General features: G+C 36.3%; 2 protein-coding genes across 3 annotated transcripts in view; both read right to left on the bottom strand.

Moving 5' to 3' along the window:
- The window catches only part of VTA1 (vesicle trafficking 1), a 66,981-nt gene extending 60,408 nt beyond the window's left edge, over window positions 1-6,573 (bottom strand). Inside the window, exon 1 of one of the 2 annotated variants that reach the window (XM_025997923.2) lies at window positions 6,375-6,573. In XM_025997923.2, the coding sequence (XP_025853708.1) occupies window positions 6,375-6,486 (112 nt within the window). In that variant the 5' untranslated portion in view covers window positions 6,487-6,573. Of the gene's footprint in view, window positions 1-5,990 lie in introns of both variants that reach the window. The other variant, XM_025997924.2, reaches the window with a different exon arrangement.
- An 8,319-nt stretch (window positions 6,574-14,892) lies between these two features.
- GJE1 (gap junction protein epsilon 1) lies at window positions 14,893-16,724 on the bottom strand. Its single transcript, XM_025997833.1, has 3 exons — window positions 16,686-16,724; window positions 15,823-16,005; window positions 14,893-15,288 (listed from the first exon to the last, which is right to left on the bottom strand). Exons 1-3 carry the CDS (start codon window positions 16,722-16,724, stop codon window positions 14,893-14,895), a joined length of 618 nt encoding a protein of 205 aa, XP_025853618.1.
- Between the last annotated feature and the right edge of the window lie 5,626 nt (window positions 16,725-22,350).

Consider the following 22,350-nt stretch of genomic DNA (forward strand, 5'->3'; position numbering starts at 1 on the left):
GATTTAGAATTACCTCAAAATAAAAAGTTTAATTAAAAAAAAAACCAAACAAACAGGATTCTTACCAGGAAATGGAGGAGTGTTTCAAATAAGAGAACATTTACTATTTTATTATGCACTACATTAATAAATTCAAAGAAGCAAGCATAAGCATATTAGCACTTGTACAAATAGTAAAAAAAAAAAAAAAAAGTAATTTATCTATAGCACTCCAAATACATTTCTGATTTAAAAAGAAAACAAAAGACCAAACAGAAAAGAATACAGAAATATTAAGGTAATAATTTAAAAAATGATAAAACACTAGAGTATTCACCCTAAGACTAGAGAGAAATCATTTTTAGAAATAATACTGAAATGGAGGAGGCACACACAGTGGGTATGTCCTATGAGAACATACCTATGGCAATCTAAAACATAGTAAGTTATAAAATCCAGAACATTGGAATTCTTTCCATTACATTCCATTACTGTAATTAGAACCTGTTAAAAGCCATAAATTACCATAGCTACTATAAAGTTCATTTATTCAATCACCAGACAAAATTTGCACACATCCATCACGTCTTAGGCACTATCTTAAGAGTTAGAGATTCAAAGATCAACGTAAGACATACTTCTTGCTCTCACAGAGCTTACACTCTAGGGAAATATTAATAACATTTATAGAGATGGCATTTATTAAATATTTATAAATGTCAGTTCTGTATCCAGTGGTGAGAGAAAATAAGACAGTTAATTCCTGTCCTCTGGGAGAATCCAAAAGATCAAAAGGTAAACAGGTGTTTCTAACACAATGTAACTCAGATGAGGGGCACACAGGAACAGCTTCTAGACAACCCTTAGCAGGTAATGGAAAGCAGCTTGCAAAAAGTGTAATTTGTACTGAATCAGTAAGTTAGCCAGGTTCAGAGGAAGTCAGAGATTCCAGGCAATGAACAGCATATAGCTCCAGAAGTAAAAATGAATAATGGAGCTTTACACCAGTCAGCAAGTACTTCAGCATAATAATCTTGATTTTTTTTTTCTCATCAAAAATTCTTTGCTCTAGGAATTTAGAAAACTGTTTGCACTAAGATTATAGAAATGTTTCCCTTCACCCATTTTTAAGTTGGTATCTACCACTTTTCATCAGATGGTTAAGCAAGTATAGAAGATGCAATTTCTGTATATGAAATAGACATCTAAAAATTGTATCACTTTCAACCGTATCATAACAATTTGATTATCATAATCTATTTTAGATCACATAAAGCTCTTTAAGAGTCAGAGATAATTCATTTTATTACTTTTTTTTAACCTTTTCCATTTACTTATCCTATAGAATTATATTACAAAAGAATGTATTTGTATGCTCGAAAAGTTCTAACTTGATTATCATATTTCTCTGCAACAAAAAAGGCATTAAAATTGAAGTCTAAATTTATCAAAATTTCCTGTGAGATAAGATGCTAAGTATTAAATTTTTTCCTCTGGATTTCCTCTAAGTTTTAAAATTATGTGATTACTGTAATGTGTAATTGATCAAAACAATGGCAACATTACATATTACAATACTCATTAAAAAGAAAAGGTAGGGCAGCCCGGGTGGCTCAGCGGTTTAGCACCACCTTCAGCCCAGGGCCTGATCCTGGAGAACCAGGGATCAAGTCCCACGTCGGGGTCCCTGCATGAAGCCTGCTTCTTCCTCTGCCTGTGGGTCTGCCTCTCTCTCTCTCTCTCTCTCTCTCTCTCTCTCTCTCTGTTGCTCATGAATAAATAAATAAAATCTTAAAAAAAATAAGAAGAAATAAAAAATAAAAAGAAAAGGTAAAATTTATTGGAAATGTACCTTATTATGAGCTAAACTGTGTACCTAGGAATCAATATGATTTACTATCATACAGAATCACTGTTTTTTTTTTTTTAATCATTGGTTTTATTCCCACTTTAATTTTTATAAATTTAACACAGGAGAAACTTGATTCACATAAAGCAGCAGATGAGAATGGAAGTTTCATCACAGCAAAATCACTGAATTCTTTTAATTCTTTCTGGGTTATTGGCTTAAAAGCATATAATCACTTATTATCAAATAATTATTTTTAATAATTCCTTAGCTGACATTTCATATAGGTCAGCCTCAAAATTTGTTTTAAAGCTAAAAAAGAATTTGTCACCCCATCATTAAAATCATTAATTTTTTTTAATTCTGTGAAGCATACAAAAAAAAATCTTACAAAGATTCATCATTTTCTTTTATGACACTAAGACAGGATTATTTTAAGACACTATGATAGGATTGGGAAAACTGAAATACTGTTCATTTCAACATCCTCTGGCAAAGAAAACAAAACAAAAAAATAAAACAAAACTCAAAACCAATTAAGATGTTTTTCCCTTATCACTTGTTGTAAAACATGTATTTCTGGGGGGAAAAAAAACAAAAAAGAAAAAAACCACCTCAGAGGATTACGCTCATTTAGTTTGAGAACATCTACCATATAACATAAATGGCAAAACCTGCTGTTAATGCTAAGCCAGTCAGCCAGTGGAGGCTTACTTTCTCAGAAAATTATGACTTAATTTTCCAATTCAAACAAATATGTTAACCCATGTCCCCATTTGTCTCATCTCATCTGATTTCTAATTCCAAAATTTCACTCAACCACAGATCCTTATGTCACTTGGATTGAAACAAGGCACTACTCACTTCAGCATTTCTCTTTTGGTTTTGCTCTTATAACAGGAATTATATTCCTTATAATAGTGAATAAAGAATGAAAACGTTAAGTCATTTCATGAAAACTGTTTTACATTTTGTGAATTCAGAACGCTGCAATACTGGCCAGGTTTTAACATGAAGCTTTACCCTTAACAGATATATTTCTAAGTGTGAGACCTCTGAAAGAGACTTTTTCATTATGGTCCTTCCATGTCCTCGCCTCCACAACTAAAGCTTTTCACACCCTCTCCTACATGACCTGTACCAAACTGTTCCCCTGTCCACCCCTCTGGATAAAGTCCCAAAAGATCAAATAATGGCAACTAATATCTAAGGACGATTCTTCCTCTTCCCCCTTATAAAATGTTCTATCCTCATTCCCCAAATTAGAATGTTGCTTTTGACATCCTTTCTCATGCCCAGCATTTTCAAATAAAAGCTTATTCTTTGCTCTGATGTTCTTCCACACAAGACAGGGAAGGACAGGAAGCTCTCCTTAACACCGTAATTAAGAGACTTCACTTCACCAGTAATTTAAATTGTCCCTTTTTTCTGGACACCCTGGAAGGTTTTTCACCTTCTTTTCCAGGGCAACACACCATAAAAATATTCATGATACATGAGAGTATGTCTTTCTTCTTTAAAGTAGAAGGGCAATTGTGAACAGGATGTGGGAAAAAAGAAGCAGTATACTACTTTGCTACCCTGATCAAAGGAGCTTTGTCAGAGAAGAAATACAGAGGTTGAGAATTGGGGAGATGATTCCTGTAGAATTTCTTGCATACCAAAGTTTGAAGAACACTGGCTGGTATGTGTAAAGCACAAAACACAAGAAGTCACACAATGAGCAGTCTTCTGCTACATAACAGAATCAGACCCACATATATAGCAGCTACAGGAATTATGAGATAACAAATATTAAATATTTTTAAAGTGTTTAAAGAAATAAGAGTGTTTAAAAGATAGTAACAAAAGGCTATCAGAAATGGCTAGGTTGATTTAAAAACAACAACAAAAAAAGAGAACATCCAGAAATAAAAAATGAAGCTAGAAACTCAATAAATGGATATATGAAGTAAACACAGACCTAAAGAAATTATACAATAGAATGCAGCACAGAGAGACAAAGGGATGCAAATCATGAAAACATTAAGAGACAAAAAAGGAGAAAAGTGCAGCCCGTCTAATGAAAACTTCAGAAGAAAATTCCTCTAGAGATAATAGTAGAGAATTTTCCAGAATTTATCAAAGACACCATCTATAAATCTGAACAAGAAAACAAATCAAGTCCTAGAAAATCAGAACATAAGTCATGAAAGTGATAAATTGGCTATATTTTAAATTAAGAACTTTTGAACATCAAAGGACTTCATAAATAGAGTGAAAAGTCAAACTATGAACTTGGAGAAGGCATTTGCAAAACTATGAACTTGGAGAAAAAACAAACACTGAAATTTTAAAAATGGACAAAAGCAATAAATAGGTATTTCAAAGGAGAAATCACAAATAGTAATTAACATATGAAAAGATGCTCAACCTCATTAAGACTCAGTGAATTGCAAATTTAGCTTGAATTTCATGCTCATCAGATTGGCAAAAATTATAAAGTCTAATAACTTCAAATATGGTGAGTATCTTGGTGTTCATTTTATTATTCCTTAAACTGTATATACATATTGTACTGTTCTTTAATATGCACACATTTCATAGCAAAAATATTTTGTAAGTACCACTTGGATTTAGCAATGAAAACGTTTGTCCACGGCCCTGCTGAGAGCAGTTTCAGTGAAATAAAGGGCATGAAAAGCATGCTGCAATGAGCTGAAAAGGCTCTATGAGATAAGGAGGTAAAGACAACACCGACAACTATTTCAAGCTAACCTTGAAGTTAGGCAGACAGGATTATAACTTTAGGAGAATGTCACAGTGAGAGCTTTTTATTTTATTCTGTTTTTTAAATAAGGTAAACTGGGGCAAGTTTAGAAAGAAACAGCAAAAGGGAGAGGATGATGACACAAAATAAAAGTCCCTCGCTATTCACAAAGGTATATAATACTGAGCTCATGAATAGGAATTAGTTTCAGACAAGAACAAGGGTTCCTCCTTCATTGTAAGAAATTACCTCTTTGACCTACTGCTCTATCCACTGTAGTTACAATGGGCTCCTTGATCCTCCTTCAAGCCCCAGCCTTGTGACTTTTGCATATGTTATTCCCTCTACAGAGAATACTCTTTTCCAATGATGCAAAGCCTGCCTTTCATGCCTTTCAAGTCCTTGCTCAGCAGTGAACTCAGCGAAGCATTCCCTGAGTACCTTGAAAGTGTAATCCCCTCCTTACTCCCTGACACCTCATTCCTAGCACTCCCTATTCTTTTCCCCTGCTTTTTCTTCAAAACTTTCTAATATTCCATATAATATACTCATTTTACTGTTTAATCTCCACCACCCCCCTCCTCCCCACTTGTGTATAAGCTCCATGGATGGCAGGAACCGCCGCCACCGTGCCTGGTAATACTTGATACAGGAAGAAGCTCAATAAAGACAAGGTGAATACATGATTAATAGCCCCTACTTGAGGAACTGGAAAAACAAATATGGAAATAATACCGTATGATTTGAACAAAACGAGGTTCAGCCTAAAGATAATCAACTTACGCCTGTAAGAAGGGGTTACATCTGACTTCGATCTTGAATCATGAGGCGTTTGACAAGTGGGGAAAAAAATAGTAGACATTCCAAGAAACTGAAGAACAGGGAGGTTTGAAAGGGCCTTGTACACTTGAGAAATGAGAATGGGGTACTGGAGTATGGTAGGGAAGACAGTAGACCAGATTTTAGTGACCCTTACAATATTCGCAACGGAGGACACATTATATTGAACTTCTCGATGCTAACAACCCTTTACAGAACATTACAGATGCTTGGTCACTTGTTTATTTGCAGTCAAGTTTAAAGTTTACATAAAATCGCTGGACTTTTTGCAAAGGAAAAAGTTTGAACAACCTAATCTGTTCTCCATCATCTGTGGACTCTATGTCTCATCATCAACCAAAGTGACAGTATTTCTACCAAATGTCTCCACTCCGAGTATCACTCAACGAAGACAAAAAAAATTTCATTGGTGGGAAAATGGTCAAATTCAAGTGCTAAGTTTCGTAGCAACTACTATTTATGAGTTTTTTGATGGGCGTGCATGTTGCTACAATTAATCTGCACTTATTACTACGTTTTCAATTTAGTCTCCCTTCCTTTCGTCCACATCTTTACTGTCTTGGGGACACTCACCTTCGTTTCAGCCCCAACACAATGACTGAATTACCCAGGTTATTGTCGAGACAGGAGCCTCTCTCGAGAACACACGGAAAACCTTAATTAAGACTGTGTGAGCTCAGGAGCCCATGTGCCAGTTTAGGAAGTTAAGCACAAGACTAGGAGGCGGCGAACACCAACTGTTCTTTCTACGTTTCGCTACTCTGGGGTTTGCGAGGGGGCGGAGAGCAGCTGAGGTGGGGCGATTCCTGAAAAGGGCGGGCCCCACAGCGTTCCCGGGGCAGGCGAGAGGTCAAAGCTCAGGTCTAAAGCTGGAGGGGCGGGGCCTGGCTTAAAAACAGGGGGTGGTGCGTGGGCCCTGGAGGGTAAGGAGGGGCACGGCGACTCGGAAAGACTCACAGTAATAAGCCACCACAGGGTCCCGCTTGTCATGCTCCTGAGCCGTCCGCAGATGATGCTGTATGCTCTTAAACTGGGGGGGGAGTGGGGGCAGCGGAGCAAGCGCGGCCATCTCTATTCCAGGAATCACCACTTCCTACTCGCGCGCCACCGGTACTTCCGCTTCCGTCTGGTAGGTCGCGCGCAAGAACGCGAAGGCAAGTCCCGCCCACTTTCCCGTTGCTAAGCGACAGCAAGTCAACGACGGGCTGCCGGCAGGGACAAGCTCAGTCAGTGTACCTGGCTCTCGGCGGTTAGAACCCAGAGAAGGCTGAGCGGCTCTGCGGCTGTGCCGCTGGTGGCATCAGCGCTCTCTGCTGGCTGCGGGGGGCAGGGAAAAGAGTTTTTGTTTTACTTGGTAGCGCCCTTCTTGCCTTTTTTTTTCCGTTTCTTCTTCCTTCCTTCTTTCCTCCTTCCTTCCTCCCTTTCAGCGAAATGTTTGTTGATTGGGAGGAAGAGTAAAGGTGTGAATTGCCTTTGACATCTTTTTTTTTTTTTTTTGCCTTTGACATCTTTCCGAAATCATCACTTCCAGTTTCTCAGATTATCTTAATAGCATCCTTAGAAGCCTTACTGATTTTGGAAGCTTTAAATTCGGTAGTTGTGGAAGATGAAAGATGGTGTGTTGAGATTTTTATATTGGATTCTTCTATCTTGACATACTGGATAAAATAACCAGAATTTTTTCAAATACTAAGCACATTAGGCTTAAAGCAAAATGAATTTTTGTTCGAACTGGATAGGCATACACTAGTGAATGAGTAACCTGAAGATCATTTATTTCAGGAGAATGATCAATAATTTGCCCAGTATTTGACTCATACCACTGTAAGCATCAACTTTTCCTTCCACCGTCAGTGACTTCAGTTCTTTTCCTCTTACGTCCCATTATGCCATTTTCCAGGACTTTGTTTACACTTACTAGCCGCCCCTAATAACCATCTTTATTGCTTTTTTTTTCTCACTGACCAATTTTGAAGGTTCAACCTAAAACTAGTTTTCATTGAAATCACACCATCTCCAAGGAAACAATATCTCAAGCTCTGAAATTTGCCCTGCCTGCTATTCTCTAATTATCAGATCGTCCTCCCCCCCCCCCCTGCAGAAACTGCTCTATTTTTATTATTACCTCAGCTGCACATCTTTTGTCTGTTTCTGCTTGCAGAGTACATTACTTTACTCTGGGTCTGCTTTTTTTTTTTTTTTTTCCACCTGACAAGAAACAGAGTCCTCTATTCTCCCCAATCTCAGGAACACATTCACGACCACTTGAGAATGTATGTGCTACAGACTGAATATTTGTGTCTCCTTAAAATTCATATGTTGAAGCCTAATGCCCGATGTGATGGTATTAGGAGGTGGGGTCCTTGAGCAGTGATCCTGGCAGGGCCTTTATACATGGGATTAATGCCTTTATGAAAGAGACCCCAGAGACTCAGAGGGCCCTTTCACCAGGTGAGGATACAAGAAGAAAGCCACTTTCTTAGCAGTCTCCACCTTAGGAGAGGGGTCTCACTAGAACCTGATTTTGAACTGGAACCCGGATTTTGAACTCCCAGCCCTCCAAACTGTAAGAAATAAATTTCTATTGCTTATAAACTACCCAGTCTGTGGTATTTTGTTTAGCAGCCTGAAGGGACAAAGACAATATGATTTCTCTTTCCTCTTATTTTCACTATCCAAACTTCCAGTCAGAATAGTTGGGATTGGTAGAGGAACTAGAGTGGGATAACCATAAATGTCATCTCTCTGTCCTTATGACTGATCGTTTATTCTTTTCCTGTTCTTGACTGTCAACTGTGGTTGTCCTTGAAGTTCACCTAAGAAGTTGTTGTTTTTAGTCTCATATACAGGTCTCACCCCCGGGCGCCCAGATGCAATTGTTCGGGGTTGGAGTCTAAATATTAGTTCTTTTAAAAAATCTTCGGGAAATATGATGGTATATCCAGGGTTGAGGACCAGTGCCCTAATAAATCATCAATTTGTAGCTGATGTTTCAAGCCTTCTTCACTCTAAGTTAGATTGCCTTGACCAGAAACTGCAATTGATCACAGGCTAGGAATCGTTTTACCTCACCTCTGCCACAACAAAGCACTAATAACTAGCTAGCTTTTGCTGAGTATCTATTACATGTATGTTTCTAGGAACTTTACATCAACTGATTTAATCTTTACCACAATCCTATGAAGAAGGTATTATCATTTTCATTATTTTACGCATAAGAAAAATGAGGCACTTAGAAGTTATGTAACTTCAGATCACAGTCAGTAAATACGAGTGTTTGGTATTAGAATCCATGTGCTTTGGTTTCAGAGCCTATGAATCTAACCACTAATGCTTGACTTTAATGTCTCTCTAGACCAGTATAGCCTTGTATTTTGTATTTTTCCAGTTGAATGACCCTATGTCTGAAAATCATGTGTTCCTAGTCCTAGAGAAAGCTGTATCTTCCTGTTATTCTTCTGATCTTTCCTTTTAGGACTTGGGGTTTCTCAGGTCTCTTTCTCATTTGCAGATATTCTAGGAAGAAAGGGGCAAAATAAGTAAAGTGAAATAGTTAAAATTGGATTTTAGTCCATCTGCCAACACATGCTCTCTTCTTTTCGAGCCCTGTATTCCTATCAAAAGAGGAGTATTGATGTGAGGAAAAAAACTAATAGAGACCGTTAGCAAAACGGCACATTAAAATTATAGTGTAAAAGAAAATAGATATTAATAACAAGAGGTTGTTCCTTCTTGTTAATGTTTTATAATAAAGAAATTACTATGAAGAAAGACGTAAATTCTCCTCTCTTCAGCTCTGAACAATTACTGAGGGATAACACGTCATTCTCAAGGTTGGGGCTTGATCTTGGCAATTTAGGGGAAGGCATGGATAGAATTCACCAGTGAAGCTATCTGGGGCTGTCATTTTCTTTGTGGGAAGGGTTTTTATTTTAAAGGTGATTTCTTTAATAAGTATAAAGATATTCATATTTCTGTTTAATTGTTAAGTTTTTAGTAATATGTGCCTTTCAAGGAATGTGTCCATTTTATGTAAGTATCAAACTTATTGACACAATGTTGTTCCTGATGTTTCCTTATGATCATTTAAGTATTTGATTGTGATGTCTCTTTTTTTCATTTATGATGGTGGTCATTTTCATTTTTTCTTCTATTATCCCAATCTGTCTAAGCGAGAAATGTATCAATTTTACAAATCTTTTCAAAGAACCACTTCTTGTTTCATTGATGTTTTCCCTATTGTCATTCAGTTTTCTATTTCAAGGTTTTTGTGCTTTTATTTCTATTTCGCTTCTGTTTAATTTGTATTTAAGCTATTCTTTTCATAATTTCTTAAGGTGAGAGGTTTAAATCACTTTATAACTTATTTTTTTCTAACAGAATATTTATGCTTTCCACATATGTGCTTTCCACAAATTTTGAGAAACTGTGTTTGCATTAGCATTTGTTTATAGTGGTTTTCAATTTCCACCTAATTTCTTCCTTGATCTATGGGCCAATAGAATTGCATTGGTAGTTTCTCAAATATTTGGATATATTCCTGATATCTTATTTTTATTAACTTCTCATTTAATTCCATTGTGATCAACTAACATACTCTGTATGATTTCATTCCTTCAGACTTTCTTATGACCCAGCAAAGAGTCTCTCTTGGTGAATGTTGCACATGTACATGAAAAAAATATATATATGATCTGCTGGGGTGAGGTGAAAGGTTCTGAAAATATCAATCAGTGCAAGTCAGTTATCAGTAATGGGTAATCTTCCATATCCTCTCTAATGTTCTTTCTGATTTGTGAACTGATTAGTGAGAGAGGGGTGTTGAAATCTCTAATTGTAACTGAATGTATTTCTCTTCCAAATCTTGTCAGATTTTGTTTCATGTATTTTGCTGCTCTGTAACTGGTGACAAACATTTAGAAGTGTTCTGCTTCCTGATGAAATTATACTTTAATCACTATTAAATGTCTTTTTTATACATGCCATTCTCCCTTGTCCTGAAATCTACTTGAGTTTTCTCATATTATAGCCACGTCAGCTCTCTTATGCTTTTGCATGATATATCTTTTCCCATTTTATCTTATTATCTATTTGTAAAAATATTTGAAAGGTTTAAATACTAAATCTTTAAATATTCAAAAATATTTAAAGTGGTTTTCTTGTTGTTTAGTAGTTTTTTAAAAAATGCATCTGAACAATCTTTGCTTTTGCTTAGGGTGCTAATACTTTTTATATTTATTGTTACTATTGATATTTTTAGATTTAGGCCTACTGCCTTGTCATTCCTTTCAATTTTCCCTATCATTTTTTGGTTTCCTTTTCCTCTTTTCTGCCATCTTTTGGATGAATTGAATGTTAATTAATTTTATGATTTTATTTAATTTCCTTTGTTGGCTTTTAGCCCAAATTTTGTTGTTTTGTTTTACCGGTTATCTTATATGTTATAGTATACATCTTTAAATTATCACAGTCTACTTCAAGAGATAATATACAGCTTTACATATGAGAATCTTTTAATAGTATACCTCCATACTTAATTTGATTCACCATGTTTATCTATTTTATTATTATTTTCCATTACCATTTTGTATATATTTTATATGTTGTTTTCTTATATTTTCTAATTTATTACTGTACTTTCTGCCTTTTTCCTTATTAAACTATTTTTGTATTTTTTAGCTTTACTTTGAAGTTCTTATTTTTACTTTTTGAATTATATTTAATATTTCTTTTTAATAATAAATATATTTTCAGCTGTCAATTATCTGTGTACTACAGACTTGGTCCTATCTCATGGGTTTCAGTATGTAGTACTCTGACTGTTATTCATTTTTATTTATTTATTTATTTTTAAAATTTTTATTTATTTATTTATTCATGAGCGACAGAGAGAGAGAGAGAGAGGCAGAGACACAGGCAGAGGGAGAAGCAGGTTCCATGCAGGGAGCCTGATGTGGCTTTCTATCCCAGGTGCTCTGGGCTGAAGGCCGTGCGAAACCACTGAGCCACCCGGGCTGCCCTGTTATTCATTTTTAAATACAGAAAAATTTCAGTTTAAATTACCTTGTTTGATCTATGAGCTGTTTATAAAATACTGACAGTCTTATTAATTTTACTACATTTGCATTTTGGTAGAAAAATCTTTTTTATGAATACTTTATATTTACACTGTATAAATGCCATATGTATGTTTATCATTTGTTATTCAGGAGTGTATAACTGTGTGCTAACAATCCTGATATAGTTACCAACCAAACAAAATCATAAAATAGTAGATCATTAAGTAATTAAAAAGATTATCCAAACCAACTCTCTCACTGGATCTGTATCTTGAAACATAACAATTTGTACTATTTGCTGAAAAGAAGCAGAGGCAAGTAGGGTTTCTATGGTGGCTTAGAAATGCCATCACCTGTCTAGTGAGGAGATGGGGGCGGGGGGAGGGCAGCTGCCAAAGAGGTTAGATTTTGCAGGACAGACTACCCTAGAGGAGAGAATTGCAAAGCGATAGCGCTCCAGAGATCTGTAAAGGGTCTCCAACTGAGTCCTGCTCAGTGAAACGTCTTTAAATATGTTTCAAGGAAAAGAACGACTGAAAACATTGAAAGAAACAGTAACCAAGATACTCACAAGATTGAGACCAGTTGCTTTTCACAACAGGCAAGATAGAAAATCTCTTTACAAAGAATCATACTTTAACAATTTACTAGAGGATGAATCAGAATAAGAATAAATAGGTGTTTGCCTATGAGTGGGCAGTAACATGAAGGGGGAGCCTGTTGTTTTTTTTTTTTTTTTCTTTGCGGGGGGAGGGAGGGGGTTGAGGAAGTCTTTCTGAGAAAAATCCTAAGAGGGTGAATGTCCTGTGCTACCCTCTCCCTTCTTTCTTTTGATACCTCAAAAGACCTGTTTCCTGTAACCACAGCAATTTATGTAGCAATCAGAATTCAATAAACAGAATGTTTGTGCCCCTCCTCAAATTCATATTTTAGAATCCTAACATCTAATGAGATATTAGAAGATTGGATCTTTGGGAGGTGATTAGGTCATGAGGGTAAAGCCCTCATGAATGGGATTAGTGCCTGATAAAAGGAACCCCAGAGAGTTCCCTCACCTTCTTTCCACCATGTGAGGACCCAGGGCAAGACTGTAACTCTGGAAGAGGGATCTCACCAGAACTTGACTGTGCTAGCCTCCTGGTCTCAGAGTTCCAAGCTCTAGAACTGTGAGAAATAAATTTCTGTGTTTATAAGCCATCCAATCTATGATATCTTGTCAATAACAGTCTAAATGGACTAACAGGAGTCAACCCGCTTGAGGATAGAATTTTGAGTGTGGTGGAAAGATAACATTTCCAAAATACCAAAAGGTTATCTTATAGAGTACTCAGCAAAGATTTGCCTTAGTAAGGTGGCAAAATTAGCCCTTCAGAGAGAGCTACACTGGTTCTATCTAGAGAACTTAAAAGGAAGCACAGAGGATCAACCATTTGCAAGTAACGTAGCTGTGCTCCAGAATAAAGTTTAAGAATCTTCATGAGAAGGGACGCCTGGGTGGCTCAGAGGTTGAGCATCTGCCTTTGGCTCAGGGCGTGATCCTGAGTCCTGGGATCTAGTCCCACATCAGGCTCCCTGCATGGAGCCTACTTCTCCCTCTGCCTATGTCTCTGCCTCTCTTTCTATGTCTCTCATAAATAAATAAATTAAATTTAAAAGAAGAATATTCATGGGGAGACAAAAATATCTTGTATCCAACAAAGTAAAACATACAATATCAGGCATCGAGTAAAAAAATTACCAGCCTTCCAAAGGTACAGGAAAATAGATCGAAGATAAATGTGTTTGTGGGAGGATTGGTGAAAGCAATCCACCCTGAGTGTAGGCAATAAAAGGTGTGTTATCTATAGAGAATTTAAAAATAAAAACAAAGTGGAATAAATATTGCTGCTGTTTCTTAGCACATAGGGCCAGAGATTCTAAACAAAGAAGGTGAATCAATACTTCTTCTTTCAGGGTAGGCTATTTCCACAGTCCCTGCTCTTTAGGGTGCCACTAGACCACTCACTAAATATCTCATAAAGGCACTAAATCTGGGCTATCTTTGTATATGAAGTCTTAATGCAGTACATGTTAAATAACAGCAAATTCTTAGCAGCTCTTTGCTAAGTGCAAATAACTTGGCTCTTCTCCTGTGCTTTCTTTGTGGAGAAAAATCTCAATGCCTTAAAATCCTAAATCTAGAAATACATGGTATTAAACATGGGCTTGGGATCCCTGGGTGGCGCAGCGGTTTGGCACCTGCCTTTGGCCCAGGGCGTGATCCTGGAGACCCAGGATCGAATCCCACATCAGGCTCCCGGTGCATGGAGCCTGCTTCTCCCTCTGCCTATGTCTCTGCCTCCCTCTCTTTCTCTCTCTGTGACTATCATAAATAAATAAAAATTAAAAAAAAATCAAATTGCTTTAAAAAAAAATAATAAACATGGGCTAAATAATGCCTAAGAAAAAAATTGAAATCCTCAAGATTTGACTAACTATACTTTCTTTGCTAATAAGGCATCAATACAAGGCAGTCATACATAAAAATTTTAAATGATATCAAATAAAGGTGATTATTGGTAAGGCAGGCAGATATAAAGAATACGCTGAACTGATACAAATTTCTCTGAGATAATTTTATAGCTCTTTAGGAAGTCTAATTCAATATAAATATAATTTTCCAGTTCAAAAATCTTGAACGTAAAAGCTATAGTTATTAGGGTATCTGTGAGAGGATTTTTTTTTTCAACAAGAAACAAGGAAACCATTCACAATATTTGCCATAGCATTTTTAATTTATTTGCTGGCTATATTACCATATCATTTAATGTTAAAAATTTCAAGAAAACAGTGTAATATTAAAAATGTAATTATTCCATTTCTTTAAGTTAGTGATCAAACTATTGAATGACTTTTAATGATTAATTTACAACTTTGGTGCTTAAATAAGTTACATTTTACATGAATGCAAATAGAATTAGACCCTCAAAGTTTAGCCAAAAGGGTTAGGCCTTTCTATCTAGTTCTAATGTGGTTGGATGACTTTGAGCATAAATATTAATCTCCCTGAGATTCAATTTTCCACTCTGTGTAAAAGAGATAATCAAAGTTTCTCTGGCCACAAAACACTGTAATTATTTAAGATGTTTCATGTGAGAAAACTCTATAAGAGTACTATTTAAAAAAGAGTTAACATTAGTTCTGCATGTATATTCTAACATGTGACAAAATTAAAATAGAATTAAATGTTTGTTCAAGAATACCTGCCTTAGAACTTAGTATAATATTTTATATTAGACATGAAGCTCAGACACACTGAGGTAAGCTTTAGGAACAGATATTTATGCTTGAAATTGAGATATTCACTGAATAAGATGAAACTAATAAAAATGATTGATGAAGAATTGTGGCCTGACAGTAGGTAATTAACCTTTTGGTCATTGCCTGATTAGAAAGCATAATCTTCTAAATATGATCTCAAAAACTTCAGCAACACATAATACCACTGTAATCACAGTAAATGTATACATTGCAATGAGAAAAATCGTCTTCTCAAAGTGTTCTGGCACCATGCATTTTATAATAGTAAATTTTTTCCCAAGAGATCCAGCATCACACAGGTAGAGGGCTTTAACTTGGAAACCAAAGAGGTGAATCTGAAGCCAAAATGCTATCACCTCTAGACTAATTCTTAATAAAACAGAGAGGATATAAATTACAGTGTAGATAGGCTTTTGAAGAATGCATTCTTGATTGATGCTTTTACATGCAGCATAAAGATGGAAAATAGCTCCAGGAACCAGGACAATCACTAGTTGTAACGCCCAGAACACCTAAAGTATGTCAGAAATATCTTAGTCAAATCAATCAACATGTTACCAAAAACACACCAAAGAGAATGACTCTCAACAGAGGCAAACTTAACAATTCTAAGTTTCATAAGTCTCAATTCTAAAACTAATATAATGAAGATAGTCATGTTGAACATATTCAATTACTAAGATAATTTAAAATTTTCAACATCTCAGTAATCGTGAAAAGATAATCCTATTTTGCTGTCATCAGGTACCAATTACTAATAATAATGAAATATTTTATTTAGTAGCTACCCAGGTTCCATTTTCTAACTATAGGCCTAGAGTACAATTCTAACATCAATAAATAACAGAATTCTGGAGATGGAAGAAACTCTTGACCAACTCAAATTAATTTACCTGAAATATACAGTCAGTTAGAGAAAAAGTAATATTTCTAGAAATAATACCTGTTAAAGCATTCTTCATTGTCTTAGGACATTATTTACATTTAAAAAAATCAATTTTTTATCTGGTGTAGAGGAAGGTTTACGTGCACACAGAAAAACTTACTTGTGGAGTGATTGGCCTGAACTGATTGTAACAAAAGAGATTTATTTCTCTTTTGTCTGGATCACAACTGAAGTGCAAAGCCTCATTCCCATAGACTGCAAAGCCTAATACCCCAAGGAAGAACATTCTTACTGATCCAAAGAAAAGGGTGTGGAATTGACCGATCACGGTTGGAGGCTTCACCTGTTAATGGTTTTAGGAGAAAAAGATGTTTTGAAAACAAACATTAAATATGTACATTTTAAAGGATGTTTTCATTATCACATTTAAAAATATTTAAGATTCATGAATTTTTGAGGCAAGATATAACTTTAGACCTCATCAAGTCCAATGCAAATTCTTCATCATAGATTGCTCACTCCTTTCCATTCCAAAAATATGAAATGCAACAAATAGGGACATGTTGCTAATCACATGTATAATTTTGGAAATATTTAAAAAGCTCTGCATTCAATGACTTTCCCTACCCCTGTAATCCTTTTGCAATAAAATCAAGAGAATCTTAGAATATCTAAGAGCTCTTTTAGAAAATTAGATAACAGATCTAATATTAAACTCATTGGTATGCACACTGTCTTAACAACCAAATTATGTTTATTTAATTGTCATTACAGCTTATTTTCCACTTCTTACATATCGAATTGAGAGTGAGCTACTTTAAGACACTAACAGCTAAAAGTACTTCCTGAATTATTTTACTTATAAGTTTTAAATTCAGAATATTTTGAAGTATATGGTTGATATTTATATTATTCTCCATATATGTAGAGGTTCTTATTCATCAACATTTATGCAAATCAGGTTAAAATACAAGACAAGACTCAAACAATTGTTGGTTGTTTGCTTGTTTGTATAATACTTACACATCCTTCATAGAAGTTTCTGATGTAATTTAGAGACATGTCTCAGGAGTAGTTATCCTGGCATCCCTGTGGGTTAATTTTTGACCCACATTGCCACTTCGCCTCTGTCAGACTCAAACTCATATTCTCTCATGACTCTTACAGCAGAAAACACTTATCACTGCAAATTTCTCTCCCATCCTCCTTTTATGTCTTTTTTTTTTTTTTCATAGATCTCTGGGGCCCCAGTCAACTTTCCTATCTCTCTCCCAAAACAAAACAAAACAAAACAAAAACAAAGAAAAGCAGAGGGCATGTGGTCAATCTAATAATCCCTTGACTTACACTGTCAGCAGAGCCAGCCAGACAGACAGGAGTGCCAGCAAAGCAAGAAGCCAATCCAACAAGGGCTCTGAGTACTCAATGCCTCTCAATTACCTGAGAATTGCCTATATGTAAATCAGTGGATTCTTAAGCTTAGAATTTTCGCCAAAATGTCCAGTGATCTTTTCCCCGCATTCATTTAGGTATGTCTGAAAAGATAAGTACGTAGGAAATAGTTCTGATTATTTCTTGTTTACTTTTGTAAAATAGCTCTAATTTCTGGGACATTTAAGAAACTTGCAACACAAGGACGCCTGGGTGGGTCAGCGGTTTAGTGCCACCTTCCACCCAGGGCGTGAACCTGGAGTCCCAGGATAGAGTCCCACATCGCGCTCCCCGCAGGGAGCCCGCTTCTCTCTCTCCCTATGTCTCTGCCTCTCCCTCTCTCTGTGTCTCTCATGAATAAATAAGATCTTTAAAAAAAACTGTAACACAGATTATGATAGCTATTACAACATCAAATATTACTGATATCTTGCTATATTTGTCTTTTTGCTGAATGCTTACTATGGACATGGAAAAATCTGTAGTTAGATCTCCATTCTGAGTAAAAACATAGTGTACTGCCAACCAAGATGAGCTCAGGATCTGGCAAAAATCATGTGAATAATCCTGCCTTTTCTTTCTTTTGTCCTTCAATAAATACATCAAGTGCTAGATAGACATTGATATGGGTGTTGGGATCAGCAGGGGACAAAACAGACAAGGAGATGCCTTCCAACTAATACATCTGTAGAGTATCTTCCACCTACCCATACTGCCATAGCTAATGGCAGATCACATCTGTTTTTTCTTCACCTGCCTTTCTCATGTTTGTTTTGTTTGTGATCTGTGAAAGTTGTGACTCTAGACAACTTCACTGCTCTCCTTAGCAAGTAGAGAAGTGATTGCATAACACATGCAGTTGCAGCCAATGGGTAAGGGGCAGTGGCCATGTTGAATCAGTGTTGTACTGAATACGGAAAATAAACATGGACAATGTAATGATCCCTCAGAGCTGTTGGATGAAAGAAATTGGCATATATTCTCCTCTTCTCAGAAACAGAATTCCAAGGCAGTGCTGGGTGGCTCAACGGTTTAGCGCGGCCTTCAGCCCAGGGCCTGACCCTGGAGACCCGGGATCGAGTCCCACGTCGGGCTCCCTGCATGGGGCCTGCTTCTCCCTCTGCCTGTGTCTCTGCCTCTCTCTCTCTCTCTCTCTGTATCTCTCATTAATAAATCATTTTTTTTTAAAAATCTTAAAAAAAAGAGAAACAGAATTCCAGGTTTGCTATGTATGGATTCCGATGAAAGGGCATCCAAAAACCAAAACTATCTTTTGCATGGGAGGAATTCTGCTTTGACTCCTATCATGTACAATTATGAATGTGTTTATTTAGCCCATTATATGCTAAGGTCAGACATGTAAAAATCATCAAAGTCTTCTTTGTTTTTTCAGAGAGGAACAAAATTGGCTTGAACCTTAATTGCATGTGTAGATGGGAGAAACACAGTATCATTTTTATTGTTGGGAGCTATGAAGGACCAAATAAATAATACTGCTCTTCCCTTTATAGGTTATGATCCAATTGAGTCATAAGACAAAGGAGTAAAGCATATGGCTGCTAAAATATCACCCTTATTATACTCTTATTACCATAAAGATTATGTTGGATGAGGGATGTGGTTTTTCTCTTTGGGAAAGTGTGATTCTTAGGTAGACACAAGTGCAGGCCTGGTTAATACTGTATCATGCTTGTCTTTCCCTCCCTGCCTCTTTAAGATTTATACATGAGAAGAGCAGAGTAGAACTGCTAATCTCTGTGGACAACTGGCTTCCAAGGGGGAAAATGCTAAGAAGTAAATGATGAATTCTCAGTTTTGCCTTCCAAATATAAGGTAAACTCATCAGATAAGATAGTGACTATAGTTACTCTGGCCTCATGTGTTTGGCAATTGATGGGGCTATTAATTGGGATGACAACCCGAACTTCTTTTCATGCTAACAGTTGAGGATAACAGAAGCAGCAAAAGACGGCAGTCCCCAACGTGCAAGCATTATTTAGTCCTCTGCTTGATTCATGTCTGCTAATGTTACATTAGGCAAAGCAAGTTACACGGCCAACACAGGTATGAGAAAGAGCTACAACTGCTTGATGGTTCTGCAGTCACATGGGTGCAGAAATAGGAAGAATTTGTGACTAATTTTGTATGCTACCACAATATGCCCTCTGATCACATATATTCATATTTCTCCCACATGTCGTCACACTCATTCCAAAATGGTGAAAGTCTCATCTAATTAGGGTTGAAATGCAACGTTCTGTGATTTGCATCATGTACAAATCTGGGTGTGGCTGATATATGGCTCCTTGTGATCCAGAATCTAATGAAACAAAAGGAAACATTATCTTCCGTACAATGTTAATGCACGATAGAGATACAGGGGTAGGATGACTCTAACAGATACCTCCACTTCCAAAATGGAAGAGTAGGAGGCATACTGTTGTCACTGGTCCATAGTAATTCTGAAATTCTGCATGGAACATATTGCCAGTTCTCCCTATTCTGAAGGCAGAGAATATCCCCTGATTAAGACATAGTAGTACTTCTTGAAAGATGCTCCCCAGTCTCCTATACTGTACTTCTTAATTGAAATGGTTTCCTGCTGCATTATTGTCAATAGTCTGTGACTCCATCCTTTATGTTCTTAGCTGGAAAAAATCTGACCTTTTTCATTAAAACATGATTGCATTTGAAGCAGGATAGCTTCCTCAGACTGCTCCCTACTAGAAATTTGGAGGACCATAAGTCTTTTTTACAGTCTGACTAATATCCATTTGATTCAAACTAGTAGTTTTGTTTTGTTTTGTTTTGTTTGCTGGTACAACTCTCTTAATTGCATTTTTAGTTTTCAATATTTTGGTTTTAATGCACTTAGTTTGAATAAAAGTTATACCTACAATTATTTTAAAGAAATACCTCTTTCTACATATACATTTACTGCTATTTTAGGATTAGGCTTATTTGAGACAATGCTTTTAATGATTTTTAGAAAATTTTTGTCTAATTGAGATGGTCAATTTGTCATGTATTAAGTATTCTGAGTTTTATCAAAGGATGTTATAGTCATACTGTTGATTTGCTTTTTAACATGTCTTGCACTAGGAATTTTTACCTGCCAGGGACACTAGAAATGAAAACAAAACAAAACAAAACAAAACAATTCTCATGTAGCAAATCCTGATCTCTCTATATTTTCCCTGAAAACTCATTTCTAGGCCCCTTAGTAGGTCATTGGTCTCCTCTTATACCTTATCAAATGTGACTAGGAGTACCAAACTGTTACTTTTAGAATTCCTTCTGAATTGCTTCTTAGCCAAGTCCAAATTTTCATTAGTACGTGTTTTATCTTCCAAGTTATTTCAGATGACTTTTATGCCAATTGTCTTGGTATTATGTCATGAGTTACCATATTTCCAGCCTGCTACAATTGTTTTCTCAATGCTTTTCCAGCTTCCACCAATAGTTTCACATTGCTTTTCCTGCCTTTGGTACTAGTTTCTTTGTTACTTTTCCACCTTCTGCCTACTGCTTGATTCCAAAGATGATGCCATATTTTTAGGTTTTTATTAGAGAAGCACCTGACCCTTGGTACCAATAGCTGTATCAGTTAAGAATTTTTTCATAGCAAGCCACCCTCAAATTTAATGGCCAAAGCAAGCATTTATTTACCACATGGCTTAGGTGGTTATTTCTCCTAATCTGGGTTGAGTAATGGTCTCTGCTGGGTTCTTGCATGCATATGTGGTCAGTCAACAGATCAGATTGGATTGATTGATCTGTTAATCCAACAGATCAGATGGATTATCTAGGATGACTTAACTCACATGTCTGGAGGTGGACAGACTTGGGCCAGAGTGACTAAAGCACATATCTGTTGTCATTCTGGAAACTGGCCCAGACTTCCGCTTATGGTGGGGATTGCAGAGTTTCCAAAACAGAAAATAGTTGAAAAGGCCAATAGTGCAAGAGTTTTTCAAGCCTCTGCTTGCTTCAGAATCGCTAATGTCCCACTGGCCAAAGCAAGACTCGTGGCAACTCTGGGTGGATTCCAGCTCTGAGTAGGAAGATCTGAAGCTGCATTCCAATGGCAGGGATGTAAAGAGGTGAAGAACGTGTAATGGTTTTACAGTCACCCCCATGACTAAGGGCATCAAATGAAGAAATCTAATATTCAAGAGTCTTTGTTTTAAAATGCAATTTGGGAATCAAGAATATGTGTATTCTTCCTAGAGAAGCCTAGAGTCCATTAATGAAAACTAAAGTTTGGGGCCATGCTTGTATACTGTCCACTCTGCCTTTCTTTCCTGATGCGAAAAGATGTGAGAAGAGCTAGAGCAAATGGGAAAAAACTCTCCAAAATAAAAACACAATAATAATATATTAGCCTGTGAAATGGTTTCTATTTGCTATTAAGAATTTTAAACAAATTATCTCCCTGAATTCTGTTTTAGGCTATGTTCTTGTATAGGTCTATTTTACAGATGAAGCTTAGAGAGTTTAAGTAAGTTATCCAATATTACAATTAATAGGTGGCAAAACCAGGTGGTGAAAGATAGTGAATGAATTGCTTGTTGTTAGCTGGTAAGCTATAGGCACATGAAAATATTGTTAAGCCAATTGCTAGGACCCTGAAACATGAGGAATTAAGAGGAAATAAGTCAAGATTTTCTTATTTTCTCCTGAAAAGAGCTCAGGAGTTACTGGTGCTGTGGAGGCTGGCTATTTCCCCACACTCCTGGATCTCAATGTGAAGAGGAAAAGACAAGCAGAGAACTAAGCCAATAAAATACATGCCAAGGGAGTACTTGAGAAATATGAAGGACTCCATAGAAATGAAGTCAGCTTAATTTCTTTCTCATTTGGTAGCCATGTGAGGAGGAAGGACCACATTGGTATCTATGATCATGGGCTCTGGAATTAGAAAACCTATCTTTGAACTCTGGTTTTACCACTTGGTTAGATCTGAGATCTCAAGAAAATTATTTACCATCTCTGAATCTCAGTTTCTCCAACTGAAGATGATGATAGTATTTATCTCACAGGGTTGTTGTACGAAGATTATTAAAGTATTTGGAAGCATGTTCCTCTTGCGTTTAATGAAATCCCTAATCACCTGTTGTTTTCTATTAATTTTTCTTTGTTATACAGACAACAGAATGTTAAATTAATAATCCTTATTAAGCAAGGAAGAGTCATTACTTTATTCAACATAAAGAACATCTGTGTTGGCCACTAAGAACATTTTTGGGAAGAATTA

This window comes from Vulpes vulpes, chromosome 1, assembly GCF_048418805.1.
Source record: "Vulpes vulpes isolate BD-2025 chromosome 1, VulVul3, whole genome shotgun sequence".
In the NCBI taxonomy this organism is placed as follows: Eukaryota; Metazoa; Chordata; class Mammalia; order Carnivora; family Canidae; genus Vulpes; species Vulpes vulpes.